At 46.5% G+C, this 18,301-nt stretch overlaps 6 protein-coding genes across 6 annotated transcripts; 3 read left to right on the top strand and 3 right to left on the bottom strand.

Moving 5' to 3' along the window:
• The first annotated feature begins 97 nt into the window (after positions 1–97).
• Positions 98–897, top strand: LOC128720219 (peptide deformylase, mitochondrial-like). Its single transcript, XM_053813877.1, has 2 exons — positions 98–508; positions 583–897. Exons 1-2 carry the CDS (start codon positions 125–127, stop codon positions 895–897), a joined length of 699 nt encoding a protein of 232 aa, XP_053669852.1. The 5' UTR covers positions 98–124.
• A 765-nt stretch (positions 898–1,662) lies between these two features.
• LOC128730957 (SH2B adapter protein 2) lies at positions 1,663–9,215 on the bottom strand. The gene is made up of 5 exons (XM_053824049.1): positions 8,742–9,215; positions 4,989–5,120; positions 4,664–4,897; positions 3,406–4,593; positions 1,663–1,960 (listed from the first exon to the last, which is right to left on the bottom strand). Exons 1-5 carry the CDS (start codon positions 9,213–9,215, stop codon positions 1,679–1,681), a joined length of 2,310 nt encoding a protein of 769 aa, XP_053680024.1. The 3' UTR covers positions 1,663–1,678.
• Positions 9,216–11,920: 2,705 nt separating this feature from the next.
• On the bottom strand, positions 11,921–12,318 carry LOC128720561 (uncharacterized). Its single transcript, XM_053814235.1, has 2 exons — positions 12,280–12,318; positions 11,921–12,194 (listed from the first exon to the last, which is right to left on the bottom strand). Exon 2 carries the CDS (start codon positions 12,166–12,168, stop codon positions 11,938–11,940), a length of 231 nt encoding a protein of 76 aa, XP_053670210.1. The 5' UTR covers positions 12,169–12,194; positions 12,280–12,318; the 3' UTR covers positions 11,921–11,937.
• A 314-nt stretch (positions 12,319–12,632) lies between these two features.
• LOC128732232 (gamma-tubulin complex component 3) lies at positions 12,633–15,609 on the bottom strand. Its single transcript, XM_053825404.1, has 3 exons — positions 15,525–15,609; positions 15,181–15,365; positions 12,633–15,115 (listed from the first exon to the last, which is right to left on the bottom strand). Exons 1-3 carry the CDS (start codon positions 15,607–15,609, stop codon positions 12,827–12,829), a joined length of 2,559 nt encoding a protein of 852 aa, XP_053681379.1. The 3' UTR covers positions 12,633–12,826.
• Positions 15,610–15,889: 280 nt separating this feature from the next.
• Positions 15,890–16,655, top strand: LOC128720804 (alpha-ketoglutarate-dependent dioxygenase alkB homolog 6). The gene is made up of 2 exons (XM_053814499.1): positions 15,890–15,919; positions 15,980–16,655. The coding sequence occupies exons 1-2, from the start codon at positions 15,890–15,892 to the stop codon at positions 16,628–16,630; spliced, it is 681 nt and encodes a 226-aa protein (XP_053670474.1). The 3' UTR covers positions 16,631–16,655.
• A 391-nt stretch (positions 16,656–17,046) lies between these two features.
• On the top strand, positions 17,047–18,038 carry LOC128720431 (mediator of RNA polymerase II transcription subunit 28). Its single transcript, XM_053814101.1, has 4 exons — positions 17,047–17,106; positions 17,200–17,598; positions 17,663–17,906; positions 18,007–18,038. The coding sequence occupies exons 1-4, from the start codon at positions 17,047–17,049 to the stop codon at positions 18,036–18,038; spliced, it is 735 nt and encodes a 244-aa protein (XP_053670076.1).
• Positions 18,039–18,301: the final 263 nt, after the last annotated feature.

Raw genomic sequence — 18,301 nt, 5'->3', positions numbered from 1 at the left:
GTTCACTACGAGCTCACCGCACAAACCCTCAACAGCGGCTATTACAGCTGACACATAAATAAACATTATGTAAACACATCGCTCGAGTTTCGCCGGTTAAAGACTGGGCTCGTGATCCCTCAAAATGGTGATTGCGTTGCCAGTAAAATCCTGCGTTCGATCCTTTCACACCACCAGCTGCGTTCACAAGACACTTTCGAAGTGGTACCAAAGTTTATGGCAACCGAAAAGCAACGAACCGCCCTACGACCACATCGTGCAGCTGGGCGACCCGGTTCTGCGTGCCGTGGCCAATCCCATTCCCGAAAATGAGCTGAAATCGCCCGAGGTGCGATTCCTAGTCAGCCACCTCACCAAAGTGATGCGAACCTACAAATGTGTAGGGCTGGCCGCACCACAACTGGGCCTTTCGTTGCGCGCCTTCGTGATGGAGTTTAAGGACGAACTGCGGGATCAGTACACAAAGGCGGACTACAAGCTGCGCGAGATGGAACCGTTGCCACTGACGGTAGGTTCTTTCGACGACCCGACCACCGGCTGCCTAATGTCCTTCTATAATGCACAATTTGTTCCTCTCCGTAGGTGCTCTTGAACCCGGAACTGCAAGTAATCGACTATGAGAAAGTGCTGCACACGGAAGCGTGCGAGAGCATTCGCGGGTATCGGGCAGATGTTCCCCGGTACAGAGCGGTACTAGTGAAAGGATTCGATGCGGCCGGACACCACAGAGAGCTGAAATTGTACGGCTGGAATGCGCGCATCGCGCAACATGAAATGGACCATCTTAATGGGGCCGTTTACACCGACATTATGAGCAGGAAAAGTTTGACCTGTACCTGCTGGCAGGCGGTCAATGCTAACAAGGGGCGCATAAAACTATCTTTCTCGAATAAATAGCTAACGTAACGAGAGCGAGGAAGAGCCGGAGGAGGGAAAAGGGGATGAAAGGGACGAAATGTGTGAGTTGCCTCTAAAACACAACGTATGGTTTTTTTTATTAATATTATCCCACTGATGGAAATGAATAGTTAGCGTTAAAAGCAACACTAATAGCCACAGGTAAATCAATCGCACTCGCATTCCCGCAACATCGAAGAGGTTAGGATGATAACGATATTTACTCATGCAGAGAAAGTACGCAAAACGTGGACGCACGCGATGCTTTTCTTTTGCCAACAAATGTGCATCGTTACGAGCGATTTTTCACTCTCAATGCTGTCGCGTTTTTGCGTTGGAATCGTCCCCGTGTAGGGCAAGTATTTAAAAGCTTGTGGTTGTGTTTGTTTGCCAGTGTACTCAAGCTACGTACATTTTCAGGAAGCAATTTACCAAAGCATGTACGAAAATAAAGTGCGGCAGATTGGCCGATGAACCAGACTAAAATAAAAATTTAAATGTAGTGTAAGGTGTAGAATATATGCGAGAGTGTAGCAAAAAGAATCAAATTGAAACAAAAAACTACGTTTACTTATACATTCATTATGGTAAAACGAGAGTGAAATATGACTTCGTAAAAAACTCAGCAAAAAGGTAAATTATTTTCACTGAGATTTGAGAAAAAAAAACTTAATCAAACGCATCCAAACACGGATATGGGATGAGAAATCAGAACGAGCCCATTGAGGAAAGCAAAAAGAAAAAGCACCACTTCCTGAGAACGGACGTAGCCAAATTACGTTCAAACGTAGCTGTACTGATTATCCACTGCCCGCTGGCCATCCTCGCCCGTGCCGGATTGCTGGCCACCGGTGGTAGCGTTCTGGGCCAATCCACTCGTACCAGGCTGTTGCTGCTGCTGTTGCGAATGGATCTGTAGATGTTGCTGTTGCTGCAGCTGCTGCTGCTGTGGATGGTGAAGGTGATGTGAGTTCATCTGCTCAACTGGAACCGTTTGGAGAGACAGTTCCAGGTCACATGTCTTGATCCGCACGCTGCCATTTAGCGTGATTGCCTGAGTTGGCTTGCATTGTGGGAGTGGAACCGTCGGAGCGAACATGCACATGTACGTTGTGCGCACATGTGCAAACAACAAAGGAGCACGCGAATGGAAGACGTTGACGTATTTGGGAAAGACGAGACGAGAAAGAGAAAAAGAAATACATCAGAAACAATCAGCGCAAAATAGCGACACGAAAACGAAGCGCTTCGCTCTGTTTGTGGGGAGGCATTTTAGTTTCGTGGATTTAGTGAGGAATCCTTGATTCCATGTTTAGTGGATGGTAAGAGAATGAAGCATAAATGCTGAATGATCGATGACGAAAAAATAACTACAATTGCTGCCGTGCGCGCTAAGGATATTTTATGAGCTTACACACGACATTGTATTCAGCACTCACAGCATTTAAATTGTAAAAGCTGTGCGACAAATTTACGCACGAAATTAATAATTTGAAAAACTGAAAAACAACCAAACAAAAAGAATACACAGTTTGCAAATGCGTAAGGCGTAAACAAAGTTAAGAACAGAGACTACAAGTGCAAGGATGCAAACATTCACGAATCGGATGATTTCCAGCAAATACGAGAACCTGCACAACCTCCGTTCTACTATGCTACCATTGAAAAATGAAATGATATTAAATAAAGGCCCAACGGTTGCTGGTGTTTTTGTCTACACAAATCTATTCTCCCCCAGACGACCCCGTATACTGGAGCTTTTGAACATGATCGAGCTGAGTGTATGGAATGGAAGAAATAAAATATACCAGGACCGGCTACAGGTTGATTCTACTTTTTTACAACGAGACAGCGATTAGTTGATAAACTATACGGTGATGGAACGACGCGATCGATGGGAAACAGAACCATTCACTTGCATACAAGTTACCGATCAAACGGAACAGCAAACATACGCAAGGCAGACGAAAGGATAAGCGCATCATCGTTTGGCCAACGTTGTCATCGCGATCGCAGCCCGAGAAAATGAGCACAAATATATAGAAATCTAACAAAAACACCGAACCAAACAGCACGAACCTAACAACACATAACAACACATTCATGGCGCGAATAAGGATCGGCAAATGCTAAACACAAATCAAACAAGACGATACCGAGAAGGAAACGGAATGCAATACGAAAGGGCAAAAAAAGTTCACAGAATTCATGTTGTTTTATGTTCGCGGATTTTGGCTTCAGTTTTACTTCGCTTACTGTTCTTAAAAATGTATCTCTGCCTGGGTCCTAGAGTCCTACCGATGCATGTCTTGCCTGTGTGTTTTGTCTCTGTGTGTGTGTGTGTACGTGTGTGTGTATGCGTGTACGTGTGCACGCGTATGTGTGTGGTTTACGTTCATTTGTTGTTTGTTTTCCGTTCGTTCGAACTTCTTTTAGGTTTTGCTTTTGCAGCGTTAGTACCGTGGCAGTACGGTAGCAATTTTGTGTTCGTTAAATTTAATATCTCACATGTCTGGGGCTGGTCTGCGGGTTGTTGCTGCCAGCCGCGGAACCACCACCGCCGCCGGTCGTGGCCACTCCGGTCGAACCGCCAGTGGCGCTGGAGGAGGAAACATTGGAAGCACCGGCACCACCGGCCGCGCTACTACTGCTATTACCGCTGCCAATCAGGGTGGTGGAGTAGTTGTTGCTGGTGGCCGTCTGCTGGCCTCCTTGCAGGCCAATCGGTGCCTGCTGCTGCTGTTGCTGCTGCTGTTGGACCTGATGCGTGAGCACCTGCTGATGGTGCTGCGGCGTGAGCACATACCCGGTCAGCGTAACGTCGGCCGTACCACCCGATTCGAGCGGTATCGGATGCTGCCGGAAGTGCTCCAGCATCTCGGTGATCGAGGGAAACCAGAGATGCTGCACCCGGCACTGACCGAGATCGTTCAGCGTCATGCGCAGGTGCTTCGCCTTGCCCTGGAAGTTGAACGTGAGCACGAACTCGCCCTTCCGGGTTTCGCTTTGCCGCACCAGGAACACACCGTGACTAGAGGTGCCCTCGCGCAGCACCAGCTGGGCGGCATCGAAGCGGGGCAACGTACCGTGGAACCACGGATACTCGCGCATTATCGCCGTCAGGTCGGAATCGTGCTCGTGCGACTGGTCCAGGTCGTTCTCCGTCAGCTCGAAGTTGCTCGAGGACGATATCCGCTCGTCGGGTCGTCGTGGGGGCAATTCCGGTGCGCTTGGGTTCGTTCCGCCCAGGACGGACGACGCATTGGCAGTGGCCGTACCGGGTCCTCCGGTCGCTGGACCGCTTGAGCCGACTCCAGCGGTTCCAGTACCGGTACCAGTCGCTCCAGGTCCCGTCGACTGGTTCAGGTTGAGGTTATTCACGTCGGAAGCCAGGCCACTAGCGGCAAGTGACGGAGTGGTACCGGTTCCAGCGCCCCCATGCGACACCGAGGTGCTGAGAGTGCCTATAAAATCTAATCCGGCACTATCAGACTGCTCCGAGGTTGTCGGTGTGCTGCGCATACAGTAACGTATCGTGGCCAACCAGCTGCGCATGTCGTCCGTGTCACGAGCCTCGATTACGTACTCCATATTGTTACCGGCTTTTAACACGAATGTGTTCTCGTGGTCGGGCATCTCGAGTGCCGTCGTTTCCCGGGCTTCCGTTATGAGAAAGCAGAACACTCCGCTTCGAGGCTGAAAGATGAAAAATCAGTGGTCAACGTTTTCCGAACATCCTGCCAGACCGCGCGGCCGTCTACTGTACCTTTTGCGACTTTGGTGGGGAGTAGAACTCCAGCATGTATCCGGAGACCGTCTTCACCAGCACCAGCCTGCACTTTTCCCACTTCTGTGAGCCGGGCTGGTCGAGGTTTTCCGGCGAGAGGTAATTCACCGTGCCCTCCTTCCGGCACTCGACCACGATTTTGGCGAGTTTGGTTTTGCTGGCGCGCCGCTCGGACAGCTCCACCTCGTCGGAGTGTTGCTTGTGGAAAAATGCCTACAATGGAAAATGCGGTGGGGCGTCAGAACTGATCGTCGTCGCGGGTGCCGATTGCGAACCGGTTACGGAAATTGGGGTGGATGCTCACATGGATTACCTTGCCCTTACGGAGCCCTTTGAACGACAGTCGTCGGAAGAACGGTTTGTGGTTTGTTTTTGGCGAATCTGTATCCTCGGAGTAATCGCTCTCCTCTGGCACCGTAGCGGATCCATTTCCAGTCTGAAAGAGAAGGAGAGAGAGAGAGAGAGAGAGAGAGAGAGAGAGAGAGAGAGAGAAGCAGAGAAAAATCCTTAATAATTTGGGACGATATTTTGATCTTCTATTTCTATTCTTTCTATTCGATATTTTGATGTCTTAAAGCTGTATATGATGATGTTTTTAACAGCCTCAACATAATATTTGCCCATTGGAATTAGTTAATGAATTAAATTTAAAATAGACAAATACTTTGTTCGAAGCTTTTTCCATTTCTTGCATTCTCAGAGCTACTCCACTCCACCACAGGTATTAAGAGTGTTACGCCGCAAAAGGACACTCTTTCTTGCACCTTCTTAAGGTTCGGTTCCTTACAGCCTCACGGCCCTGAGAACTCCCTTCCCTTTACGGCCTTTTCCTCCCAGTTCACCCTAAGCGCATCCCGCACCTAGAAACTGATAATACCGCCTGTCGCGAGCCCCACCACCCAGCCCAGCCAGGAACACCAACATGCGCTGAAGGCAAACCAATAAAATCATCAGCTTCAATTTATTTCATCTACTATTTGTGATGGAGCCGCACTCTCGACTCCCCCATACCGGCCCATGAATTGAAGCCAAACAACACAAACCGTTGCGACAGATGGGGGGAGGGGTAGAATAGGGGAAGGACAGGGTGGTCCGTGGGCATAGGTTACCCATTACAAATCGCGGCTTCCAACGCCTGTAGCTTATTGTTTAGCGTGTTTACATGCAGGCGCTTACATTCCCCGAAGAAAGCGCCCTTTCTCTCTTTCTCCCTCTTGTTGAGAAGCGTGTCTGTGTGTGTGTTGAGAGGAGATTGATAAGCAACAAATTGTGTCTGCTGAAAAGAAATGGGAACCATTTCACTCGAAAAACGATCCGCAAGCTCACAAACACAGCATCCTTGGGAGCTTTCAGGACATAACATTGCACCGGATGGCTGCCGATGAACGGAAAAAGGCGGAAAAACTGGGAACGTGATGACATCCGGAAGGACGATATGTACCACAAAATTGTGTAATGCCGTGTGAGTCACTTAAAGGGCTGCCACACAAAAGAAAGCAGTGAATAATGCTCTTTACTCGAAAATAAAATGATGTCTATAAAGCGCAATTGGCCACAATATCGGTTTGAAACACGACTCGGATGACTAACGTGTGCGTGTGTGTGATTCACGTGAAAAATACCGTCACGTACTGCGATGTAATTTTTGATCAGCATTTTTGAGTGACGACACGAGAAACAAACTTGCAACAGTCACGAGCAACAAGCTGTCCCTCCACCCCCACCAAACCCACTGTGCTGGTTCCTCCAGCTTCTAGCACAATCGAAAGCCTCTCGAAAAAAAAAACCGCAACCATTCATTCGGCGCGTGGTGGGTGGGGCTGATGGCCAGGGGGAGGTGGTTTCAAATTTATGAATGAAAACGGCGATGCCACCCTGTTTCGCGGCGGCGTGGCGTGTAAACGCATGCATACGTGTAAAACCCAAGGCCAGTGGTAAAACTCGATGGGTGGGTTTTTTGGGTGCCACCCACCGCCCCACACACCCACCACTCGGGATACCGACAGGTGGAACCAGTCGCATGCCAACACGCACCTCTTTTATAGGGAGAGAAGACAAAAAAAACACACACACCCGCTTTCGATATACGCGAATGGGTCGGATTTGGATTGAGACATGGATTTGAGGTGGAATTTTTGGTGTCTAAACACACACACACACACACACACACTGATCGAGATCGCGATCGCTATCGCATTCAAATTCGAAGAGTTCGCTGGGAGCCCTGGAACTGGGCTCGATCGCTACGAAGCATGAATGAATGTCCGTCGTTTGGAATGTGTTCGATGCAAGACTACGGCAACGAACAAGAAGCACAACATACAGATAAGCGATGCAGGGTGACACGGGATCCACACTTCGGTGGTTTGTGGTTTTTGGAGCAGAAGATGAAAGAAAAAAAAACAACCAACCAACAAACTCCCAGATGCCCATCCTCGGGCGGTGGTGTTTCGTCTCGGCATCTGCTAAATCGGATCTAGATCCGTGAATTGGGGTCCAACTCCGTACGCTGGGGCGCAACTGCATTTGCGCAAAGCAAATGCACAGGCGATGATAAGCGAGGCCTAAAATAGACGCGTGTCTTCTGGCCACCCGTCGCCATCCTGCGCAAAACGGCAACAGGTTCCCGCAATTTGATTTGATAACTGACCTCCCCACCACCATCACCACCAGGCGCACTCCGCAAAATGGCAGAATTTGAAGAAAAAAAAAGCACACACTCAAAAAAAAAACACGACCCCACTACTCCACGGTAAACACACAAGTGTTAGAAGTTACGAACGTTTTAGGGGGTCGGATAAATGGAACTAAATATGTAAATAAATGGAATATTTGCGGGTGTTTTGAAAAGTAATGTTTTGCGGGCCCGGTTGCAGTTGCTCAATCGCACCGTTTTTAATGCATTGGGTTTTTATCGGAGTTTAAATGGATTTTTATCAACTGCTTTTCGCAGGGCTATGCGAGATAGGCAGTTATCTATTGAAAGCGTGATCGTGTAATCATTGCGTTTGGTTAATAAAGTTAAAACACACCTTTGGCAAACCTTTGCCTACGGTGGCCTGAGGATATCGACTTCACTACAAACTTTGGAAATCACCTTCGTCTTATTTCGGCGATTTTAAACGTTTAAATGTGCGCTTTGTGCCGGTGCAACGGTCAAGTGCAAGCCCCCAACACACACACACACACACACACGCACAAAGCAAAGAGTGTTGCACGGCCGATGGAAAACATGAATGCCCCTGGTGGTAAAAATGCCACCGTTGCAATCCGCCTGCGCCCACTCGTCCCTAGAAATCCCACCCTTGTCAGCAAGTTTCTAATCCATTTCGAACCGCCCGCCCACGCCGCTTCGATTCACGTAAACAACAAATTTCGCTTCTCGCCCCCTCGGGTGGAATCCTGGATGGTGCGTGGGATCGCGCGGAAAATGCCACGGAGAAGATCGGACCACCGGGTCATCCGAGAGTTGTAGAGCAAAAATAAAAAAAAAATAAACGCCCATCCGAATACGACACCCGAGAGCCTTCCGGCAAGGAGCAAACGAACACGGCGGCCCACGCTCCTGTCGCCTCCTCCCTCTCCACCTGTGATGATGATGGTGGTAGTTTGGTGCTAGAGATTAGCAGCTCGAAATGTTATGAATGAACCCAGGGCGGCTCCGGGTTCACGGTGGGATGCTGCCTCACACACCGGAGCGGAACCGTGCGAGAGTATGCGTCAGCAGCGGCTTCCTGCGCGGTCGTAGCTCGTGTGACCGCTCACGTCACTGGTGGTGCGAGATAAAGCATTCGGGTTGTTCGGCCAGCTGGGGCAAACAAGAGCAAGCGCACACAGGCACATGCCGACATGGGTGATGCGACAAATTGCAGCTAAATGTGTGCCATTTTCGCCCCTCCAAAAACAAACGCAAGGACTGCGGTTAGCGTAACCGGCATGCTGGCGCTTTATGTTTGCACGATTTGGACCTCGTACGATGACCCTGACCATGGCATCGGTCGTATCGAACGGTGCTAGGATCCTTCCCCAGGAGCAAATGGTTCGTCGTTGCACCTACCTTAGGTTGCGCTTTTCGGCGCTGGAACTCCTCCTCAAAGCGAGCCTCGAAACAGTGGACAAAGCGCCGCATAAAATCCCGATGGGAGATCGTGTGGCGGGCCACTTCCGGCAGATTGTTGGTGACGTAATTCACGCACGCCCGGGCAAAGTCCGCCGCGGCCGCCCGTGCGTGACGCTCGCAAAATTCCGTCCACGTTCCGACGGTCGGCGTCGCCGTCAGCGTCGTGGTCGATGCCGTCGCCGACGTCGTCCCGACGGTAACCGCACTTCCTAGGCCGCTCTCATCATCCTCACCGCCCCCGCTGATGGGGCCCGCTGCGTGAAAGGCGTTGCCGGTGTGCGCCACGCCACCGCCCCCGGCCCCACCCCCACTGGATAGCTGCTGATGCTGTTGCTGCTGTTGCTGTTGCTGTTGCTGCAGCTGAACTGTCAGACTGCAAAAACTTTGATCACCATCTGTCAGGTTGGCCATGGTTTTTGTTTATTTCTCTCCCACACACCTCACTCCCCGGGTGGCCACCCCCACTCACTGGTTTTCTTCTTTCCCTCCACCCACTGCGAACACGACCCACACGCCCACCGTGCGCCGGGGGGGTTGATTTTCTACGCCTTTCACGCTGCTTCTCGTAACCAGCTTTTTGTCACTGGACCACGACAGGATCACACAGGGGTCGTGCCACCGGGTGACACCGCGAACGAGCGCACTGATATTGGGGGAAAGAGGTCCTTGGAATCGCGGAACGGAACGTGGTGTTGGGGTGTGCTGCTGCTGTTGCTGTAACCCCCGGGATGCTATCGGCTACGCATCATCACCGTCGTGACGCGCTCGTTCTCGTGATTTACAGTGGCGCGAGACACACATGCAACTGAGTATATTTATCAGCGGCCGTACTTATTATGTATGTACGGGGCACATTCGTACAGGGCGGCGACAGACACGACGGGGCGGCAGGAGCATCTTGGTCGTTGCGGATCCACCCAGCGGTATCAGTGATGGTGGCGGTCCGACCGATGTATAGAGCACTCGCGGATAGAGCCAGCGTCGACGTCGAGCGGCACTTGTAACATAATCATTCCCTTTTTTTTTTTGCTTCCTCTCACCCACCTTAAACAAACATACACGCGCAATATAAGGCAATTCACTATGTTTTGTTCCGCTGACAGATCCCCGATGCGGATGGCATGTCAAATTTGTTTTCGATATTCTTTTTTTATTATTATTTATGTTCCAATGACTGTCAACACTTTTCTTGTGCTGCTGCACCCTTCGCGTTCCGTGCGCGGTTGCTTGCGGAACGAAGGAACACACCGAGTACCGCAAAGTTATGACGCCTTTTCAACGCCCAGCGGCATCCGCTTGCCCGTGCGGGATCACCTCACTTGCACTTGCACCATGTCGCACCAAAACATGTCACACCTTTCCCGATGGCGGCGCCGTACGGAAAGTTGGGCGTGCTCGTCGCTGCAAGCTGCCTTGTTTTCACTGCACTTTCGCACTCTTTTGTTGTGTTCGCTGAGATGTAGCTGGAATCTGCTAGATGGATGGAAACGTCGCCGAAAACATGTTCCGTAGCCACGAGGTATGTTGGCGAATGATCCTGCAATGGTAGCCACACTGTAACATGCTGGGCGTGATCCTATCGGAACGCATCCAGAACGGCACTAGCGCAGTGCTCACGATGGATTTTTGTACGAACTTAAAACTGAAACGACATTTGCAAACCTACTACGCGGCGTGGAAGCTTTTCTTTACCACGGGAAACTCCTACATTTGTCGCCCACCCACTACAAAACAGAGAGCAGCGGAGCTATCCAGCTTCCTAAGCGTTCTCGTGCGTATCCATGGACATGATGTTAGTTGCGCCAGTGATCGCAAGGATCTGTAGCACAAAACAAATCTGTGGAACTATTTGCTGTTTCACTATCGAGATTGTTTGGAGGTTATTTCGCTTCATTATCATTGAAAAACTACTATAAATTTAGTAAACAATCGCTTCGAAAATTGCTGGGGTATGGAATGTGTTTGCCTACAGGAACTATGCCGAATCATCACTCATACGCGAGTTCGCCTTCGTACAACTGTTTGGACTCCCTATGCACGAGATTACTAATCAGTAAACGAGGATTATAATGACTTTTGCAACAAAATTAACAATATTCTTCACTTAGAAAAATACCGACCGAACCATCGCGCGTACGCACACACACACTCTAGCTCAGCAAACGTCATGCTAGCTACGTCCATTATTTTTTTGAATCTGTCCAAGCTGTCACATTTGCAAACCGTTTGTTGTAAAATATATTCCCTAAAACTTGTAAAAAATGCAAATCAACTAGCTTTTGTGCATTTTAAGTGAAAATCAAATGTTTTATAGGCTTGTCGTTTTGCACGAGCCACACTTGAAATGAATTGCAGTGAATCAGGATTTAGGAACAACTGATAGCCATTTTTGCACATTATTTGCATTCAAAAGCAAATTAACTCAAAGATTAATAATCAACTTGAATATCAAGTTATAAAATATTCGAGTGACAATTTACAAAATGAAACAGATTTCACGAATTATTGAAATCGTTGGTGTTTTTTGAGATTGAAAGCACTGAATGGGGAATTTTGGTTATGCTGTCAGAAACCGAATGAATGTATGTCTCTGTTTTTGTTTTTGTGCCTCTGAGATTGTGGCCAGTATTTTGTCATATGTTTCTGAAAAAACACATTTTACTGTGTTATGGTTTGAGAAAAAAGTAAAATATAACTAGAGAAACTTGGACGGTTGAAATTAACTTCGTAAAACTTTTACAAAACAAACAAAACAATGTCTACCCCAGCTAGTACTGTGTTTCGGTTTCCCGTCGTATTTGGAAGCATTTTGGTTGGTTTTGGTGTAGCTTTTTACAATCGGTAAGCCTTTATTATTCCGTTCGTATCATATATTAGTATACTTCAAGGATAGATTGCGTTCTTTTTCAGGGATAAATTTATGACTGGTCTAGAAGAAGAGCGAGACCGATTAAATAAGGAAGATCTGGTGGCAAAACAAGTACTACTGGACAAGATTGACGCAGCTAGAGCGGCACGAATGAAATAAAACGTTATGAAACAATGGATTTCTTTCAACACAGCATAATAATTGTACAGGTTGACTTATGAGTAAACACGATTTATTAGATCTATCCAATCAGCGTTTTGCATTTTAATCCTTGCGAACGTGTGCGGCTCTAGGATCATCGGGGCGCATCACTACGTACGTTAATTTGTAACGACGATTATCCGCATCTTTACGATAGTAATTGGTTAAACCAACCAAACTGAGGCCAACTCCAATCACAGCTATTACTGATGATCCGACCACCTCGGGAATTTCGTTCCACCCTCGTTTGAACAGAGCCGTGAGGCCACGACTAGCCTGCGCTGACGCTGCCATATTTGCGTCGGTCGAAAACGTGATACCTGTACGAGAACCGATAAGGAATTTTTAAAATAGTATATTTTCTGATAAAAAAATCGTCTTTTTATTTCAACAGTTTTTACTCACTCTATTCACGTAATCGTGTGTATCTTTTCTTGTTTTTTTCGTTACTGTCAATGCAACATAAATTCAGCCAAGGTGTATAATGCACGGTTTTCTATGGTGTTCCATGAGCTTTCATGTACATTTTGTTTGAAATATTATTTGAAATATATATTGTATGACTAAGCATATAAATACCTGAGAAGTAAAAACTTCCTTGTGCACTTAATTTTGAACCATTTCTACATTATTGCTACCGTAAATATAGGTGCAGTAAAATTAACTTAACTAATCATCAAATTCGGATGTAATAATAAATTCATACATGATTTCAAAAAAATAAGCTTGTATTAATCTAGCACAATGATAATGCTCCTCAAAGTTTGATCTACATTAAATCGCAACAGTTATAATTGGCTGAATAATATGAATTATTTTGGACAAACATATCCAGTGCTAGTTTTCCATTCGGCTTTACAATTCTCTTCTCATTCTCTATTATAAACGGAGTTGGTTTTGTAGATGATACCGATTCAGATAAATAATCCTGATACAGTATTGTGTCGCAGGATCATTTACGCCCAAAGTTACTAGCCATGCTTTTGCGCATGTGTTGAAACGTTAGTGGTAAACTTAACCGTTCGTCTCGGTGCTTGTAATACTCGTTATAGTCCAAACGCATGCATAACTGCGGTAATGATTCGGTTGTAGATATGGCCAGCTTATATAAGAAATGATGCACCGAATTTTCGTACTCCACGCCGATCATGTTGAGCGATTTCTGGCACTGTATCAGCTTGGCCTCAAAATTCTGCAATTCTTCATCGCGTTCAAGCGCTCGCTCGGCATTAACACCATAAGAACCTTTCGCTTCACTCGATTTGATGTAGTCCTCGAAGGCCTTACGTTGCTCCATTTCACGATTGCACACATTATAGAAATTTACCTGCCATGCATCCAGTTTACGCACAGAGTTGAATATCTGCTCCAGGCAGCTTGTAAACAAATGAGTCGACTGGTCTAAGAATATGCCCGTCCGGATTCGTTCAAGGAACTTATCGTGCGATTCAAGAACATCATCTAAGGCTTTCGCTTGTTTCACTCGAGCACTAAACTGCTCCCACGAGCATTCAATCACCTCAAACAATATGTAGTATTGCATCTGCGTGATAAGATTGATCATTTTAGAACAGTAAGTTTGAAGATGCTGCTTGATGACGCTAATATCATTGGCAATTGGTTTGTAGCACCGGGTACTCAACATGTGATTACGCCAAATGCCGTAAAGAATAAACTCGAATCTTTTCATATTCCACAGTTGCTTGAATAGCGCTCGATATGTGAATTGGACGGGCTGGAAGATTGTTACCAATGGTCCTTCTACCTTGTATGTTAGACAGAATACATCCCAACCGGTGTCGCCTTCGCAAGGGCTAAGGAAATGCACATCTAAATAGTTCAACACAGCTGGTTCTTCTTGCTCCGAGGCGGATTTTCTCACAGCTGCTGCCACTATAGAGAACAGTTCTTGTTGGTAGATATCCTTCGCCGGACGATCCAACTCTTCTTTTAAGTTTTCCATCAACACATCAGCAAAGTGACCCTGCCCTAGGAGCAGATAATCACGCATCGCTTTCAAGTGATTGAAAAGTTGATGTGGACCAAGGACGATGTCCAGTACACGTTTGGAAGTTTTTAAATACACGCTGTCTATGAGCACATGCAACTCCGTGTTGTTATGCGGACTGTAGAGATACTCTAAATGCTCGCTGAGACATTTCTTTAGATCGGTTCGTTCTGGCACTGGAGATCGGTCTTTGCAAATTTCACGCAAAAAATTTATGCTCTTACCAATAACGAGTATTTGTTTTGCTAGCGTATCCGATATAAATGATGGTACCATCGAGGTACGCAAACGAAATTCATCATGCCAGAGTCGATTATATCCGACGTCTGTGAGCTCCTCGATAAAAAACTCACAATGTGGATCAACGATCTTGCCGTCCGTTAGCCACAGGGTGAGCATCTGCTGCAGTGGTATGCAAGCGGATTGCAACAGTTCTCGAGATATGGTTCGTACCATCGGATCGCCATGCCAGATAAATTTGTGAATAGCTGATGCGAGGGCCCCACCCTTAACTTCTCTGCAAGCTTCTGAAATCACCGCTAGCCACTGTAAACGTTCCATAGGTTCTACCAGCCATACCATTGTACGGATGAGCGTCATCCGTTCCGTATTATCCCCCGATTGACGTTGTCGATCGAGGTATTCCTGCAGGTTCGCTATCAATCCATAATAATTTGTCAGCTCCTTTTGTAGCGCGGTAATGTAACCTTGCCCGAAGTTTCCCATCAGATACGAGTCACTATTTGGATTTGTGAATTTGGACACTTTGTTGTAGAAATATCCAACCTCGGCTAATCTAAGCAGCATACCGGCATCACACGCATTTAGATTACGTCCGTGAATGTGGTCCAATTTGAATTCTCCAGTCACAAAATTTTTGCGTAAATACTTTCCTTGGATTCCGGTGCAGGCGTATATGACATCTTGTATCAGTTGATCCTCAAGTTCATTGCGGCTTCCATGCAACAGTCCTGAGTCTTCTACAGCAAGCGCTTTGGGATCGCACAAACTGCCGGTTGATCCGGCACCAGCGCCGACCCGTGAATTTAGCAAACGCTGACTCCCACTATTACCGGAATCTAGGGTTAGTTTGGTCAGAACGCTTTCAAGCGCCCCGACATTACCAACATCGTTACGTAGATCTACCTGAAGTCCACTGGCATTTCCGGTTTTGTCCGAGTCCGCAAGATTTAAGAGAAATTCCAAAATCGGAGTCCTTTGTTTACCTTCGGTCTAATAGGGCAGAAAACTATATGAATGAGTATTTCAGGGTCTAATGTTGACTCAGCTATGCTTACCATTGATACAAGTTCTTCATAAAAACCGTTGAACACATTTATGTTTGCTTGGCTTTTGGAAGCTAAAAGGCGGTTGATACGTGCCACTATCGTCGATTCATTCGCGGCAACGGAAGAATTGCTACTGTAGTTAAACGAATTTGGCTTGTTGGCAATGAGCCGAGTGACTTCTTTCAACACTTCGTCTGTTGAAAAAATAAAGCAAAAATCGTAAATAGTTGTGTCTCGCATCGAAAATAGAACAAATCAAAACAGATGCCATCGTGACGCGGCCATCCGGTTCATACGCTTGATGTAGAAGATCTGCTTTTGAAGGCTTGAATGAAGATGCACAAATGACTTACTATAATGCTCTCCAGCAAGATTCCGGCAAAGTTGTTTCAAAAGATCATATATAACTGGTAAGTTGGGCTGATTGTTTCGGTTCATGTTTTATCGATCGTATAACACCAGGCTCCTATCACTACGCCGCTTTTTCAACCGATTTGTTGTGCAAAAATTATTCGGTTGTCAAACATAAACACTGTCATTTGAGCGAGTATAGATTTTAGAAAATGACAGATCTGCGTTGTCGTAAATATTCCTAACGATACCGCTCTGTAGTTCGCAAAATTTTATTCATAATATAATTGTAAGAGTTAGTTTCTTTTCTAAATATTGCTCTGATCAGTAGTGGATTTGACCTAGCGTGGTTGCTCTTTAGACAGCGATGAATTTGGAGGATTTTGCTGTGAAACATGTTAGAGAGGCTATCATGCAAAAAGATACTGTTTTTGCAATATTTGTTATTTCATTGCAGTGTCCTCCGAGCATTTATTATGTACCAGACTTTATTACCATCGAGGAAGAAGCTGCTATACTACAGGCAGTTGATAACACCCCTAAACCACGATGGACCCAATTATCTAATCGACGATTGATAAATTATGGAGGTGTTCCTCATCCGAAGGGCATGATAGCTGAAAGCATTCCAACATGGTTAAATTACTATGTTGATTGTATTAACCACCTAAACGTGTACCAGGATGGAAAACAAGCAAACCATGTGCTCGTCAACGAGTATTTACCGGGTCAGGGAATAATGCCTCATCTAGATGGGCCTCTGTTTTTTCCTACCATCACAACAATTTCATGTGGTTCTCATACGATACTAGAGTACTATGATCAAATCGAAAATAAGACTGCAGATACCAGTAGCTCATTAACTCGGCAGCAGACAACAAAAATTTTTCTGGAGCCGCGCAGTTTACTGATTGTAAAGGATGACATGTATCATAGATATCTGCATTCTATAGGAAATTTAGAATATGATCTAATTGATGATGAAATAGCAAATTTGTCACTTGTAAAAAACGTTAACATCGGCGATATTTTGCCCCGTAAAACTAGAATATCCTTAACAATCCGCCATGTGCCAAAAACAAGTAAAATGAAAATAAAATTAACTTAGCGCTAATTTGTATCGATCAAGTGAATCGTATGTGCAATACGACACGTAAGGGATCATAGGTTAACTTTCCCGCCAAACAATGCGACCCAGAAGGTTCTTATTGCTTTTAGCTTGAACAATTTTGTAGAAAACGGCTTATCAATACGAACAATAGCACTCAAAGCTATTGAAGAAAAAAAATATATTTGGATTTAAATTTACAACAACCTTATTTTTCCAAACGATGATGACGCGCCTTTTCGAACTTGACATACCTTGGCATACGTAAATAGCGCATGCAAACGTCAAAATACAAACATTTTCCTTGTCGGCATATTTTTTCCCTGTGACGATAAACACTTCGGCCAGCGATTACTATTACGAATTGGTTGTGAGTATTTAGTTCATCTCGACCTGACCATTGCCAGGTCGCAGAAATGGCATCTTCTTCCAACGTTAGCGGTAATTTAGTGGACGAACTGGAAGAGGCGTTTCAGGTTAGTCGTTTGTTAGCGGAATGTACCAAACTTATCCTATGCTTCCCTTATTCCTAAATACAATCGAATCGGCAATCTTTTGGCTACTTGCAGTCGTGTATTCACGCGTTAACTAAGGAAGAATCGGCTACCGGTATCGATAAGGATGAAATCAAAGTGGAGGTTGATCAAACGACTCTTAAGTTCATCGACCTCGCACGCCAGATGGAAGCATTCTTTCTGCAAAAACGCTTCCTTCTATCGGCCCTCAAACCTGATTTGCTGCTGAAAGAGGAAAACTTTGACCTGAAACAAGAAATAGGCCGCAAAGACGAACTGATTCGGAAGCACTACGAAAAGATAGAATCTTGGAAACAGCTGCTCTCGGACCAGCAGAATTTCAATAAGCCGATTCAGTCCATGCCTCCCGATATGCGAGGCAACCTGGCGGGCGGCGCACCGGGAGCTCCGGCTGGACTAATGGCTGGCGGTGGAATGAATATGGCTATGCAGGTAAAGTACACATTAACGGGATTACCAAATCACTGGTTTGTTGATGTACTGTTGTGAATGATAGGTACCGCAGATGCAAAACCAGCATCAGCAGCAACAAATGCAACACATGCAAGTGCAGCAACAACAGATGCAACAACAAATGCAACAATCGATTCCAATGGGTGCGGCTAACGCGCAACTCTTCCAGCAGGGCGGTATTCCCCGCGGTGTAGGGCAAACGGGATCCGGTCCAGGATTTCCGCAAGGTGCCGGCCCGAACCTCCAGGGACCGTTAGCGTACCTGGAAAAAACAGCCAGCAATATAGGTGAGCCAACTGTCCGGATCGGTCCTTAAGCAACTGCACGCTTATAATCATTGAACGGAATTAATGACAGTCTTGTTCCTGTATGCGTTTTTCTTTTCAGATCTAGTGGGTATGGGAGACGGTCGAAGGTGACGCGGGCGGGGCAGGGGACGCGGTAGAGGTCGTGGCCGCGGTAGAGGTCGTGGGCGTGGCAGTGTGGGTGAATTCCACAGCGGTCCACTAACCTGAGAAAGGTTATGGACGGTGGTATTCCGGTTGGCACTTTTCGCAATCGGATCCATCCAACAACGATCCAGCTCGACTACCTCTTCGTCTACCGTTGTTACATGGTTAAGGCCGTTGGCACACGTCATCCGTTGGCGATAACACTGTTAGGAAAGAAGTTAAGGCAAAAG

The sequence above is a fragment of the Anopheles nili genome, chromosome 2 (assembly GCF_943737925.1).
Source record: "Anopheles nili chromosome 2, idAnoNiliSN_F5_01, whole genome shotgun sequence".
Lineage (NCBI taxonomy): Eukaryota > Metazoa > Arthropoda > Insecta > Diptera > Culicidae > Anopheles > Anopheles nili.
Note: the sequence above shows the minus strand (reverse complement) of the source record. Positions and strands in the feature narration are given on the sequence as shown.

Excerpts from the sequence above, each read along its gene's own strand:
- LOC128720219 (XM_053813877.1), top strand. The coding sequence starts at position 125 with ATGGTGATTGCGTTGCCAGTAAAATCCTGCGTTCGATCCTTTCACACC. Across the intron at positions 509-582 it reads TGGAACCGTTGCCACTGACG|GTGCTCTTGAACCCGGAACT; the intron begins GTAGGTTCTTTC and ends TCCTCTCCGTAG.
- LOC128720804 (XM_053814499.1), top strand. The coding sequence starts at position 15,890 with ATGAATTTGGAGGATTTTGCTGTGAAACAT. Across the intron at positions 15,920-15,979 it reads AGGATTTTGCTGTGAAACAT|TGTCCTCCGAGCATTTATTA; the intron begins GTTAGAGAGGCT and ends ATTTCATTGCAG.
- LOC128730957 (XM_053824049.1), bottom strand. The coding sequence starts at position 9,215 with ATGGCCAACCTGACAGATGGTGATCAAAGTTTTTGCAGTCTGACAGTT. Across the intron at positions 5,121-8,741 it reads GCCGAAAAGCGCAACCTAAG|ACTGGAAATGGATCCGCTAC; the intron begins GTAGGTGCAACG and ends CTTCTCTTTCAG. Across the intron at positions 4,898-4,988 it reads GTAAGGGCAAGGTAATCCAT|GCATTTTTCCACAAGCAACA; the intron begins GTGAGCATCCAC and ends TTTCCATTGTAG.
- LOC128720431 (XM_053814101.1), top strand. The coding sequence starts at position 17,047 with ATGGCATCTTCTTCCAACGTTAGCGGTAATTTAGTGGACGAACTGGAA. Across the intron at positions 17,107-17,199 it reads AACTGGAAGAGGCGTTTCAG|TCGTGTATTCACGCGTTAAC; the intron begins GTTAGTCGTTTG and ends GGCTACTTGCAG. Across the intron at positions 17,599-17,662 it reads GAATGAATATGGCTATGCAG|GTACCGCAGATGCAAAACCA; the intron begins GTAAAGTACACA and ends TGTGAATGATAG.
- LOC128732232 (XM_053825404.1), bottom strand. The coding sequence starts at position 15,609 with ATGAACCGAAACAATCAGCCCAACTTACCAGTTATATATGATCTTTTG. Across the intron at positions 15,366-15,524 it reads TCTTGCTGGAGAGCATTATA|ACGAAGTGTTGAAAGAAGTC; the intron begins GTAAGTCATTTG and ends TTTTTTCAACAG. Across the intron at positions 15,116-15,180 it reads ATGAAGAACTTGTATCAATG|ACCGAAGGTAAACAAAGGAC; the intron begins GTAAGCATAGCT and ends CTGCCCTATTAG.
- LOC128720561 (XM_053814235.1), bottom strand. The coding sequence starts at position 12,168 with ATGGCAGCGTCAGCGCAGGCTAGTCGTGGCCTCACGGCTCTGTTCAAA.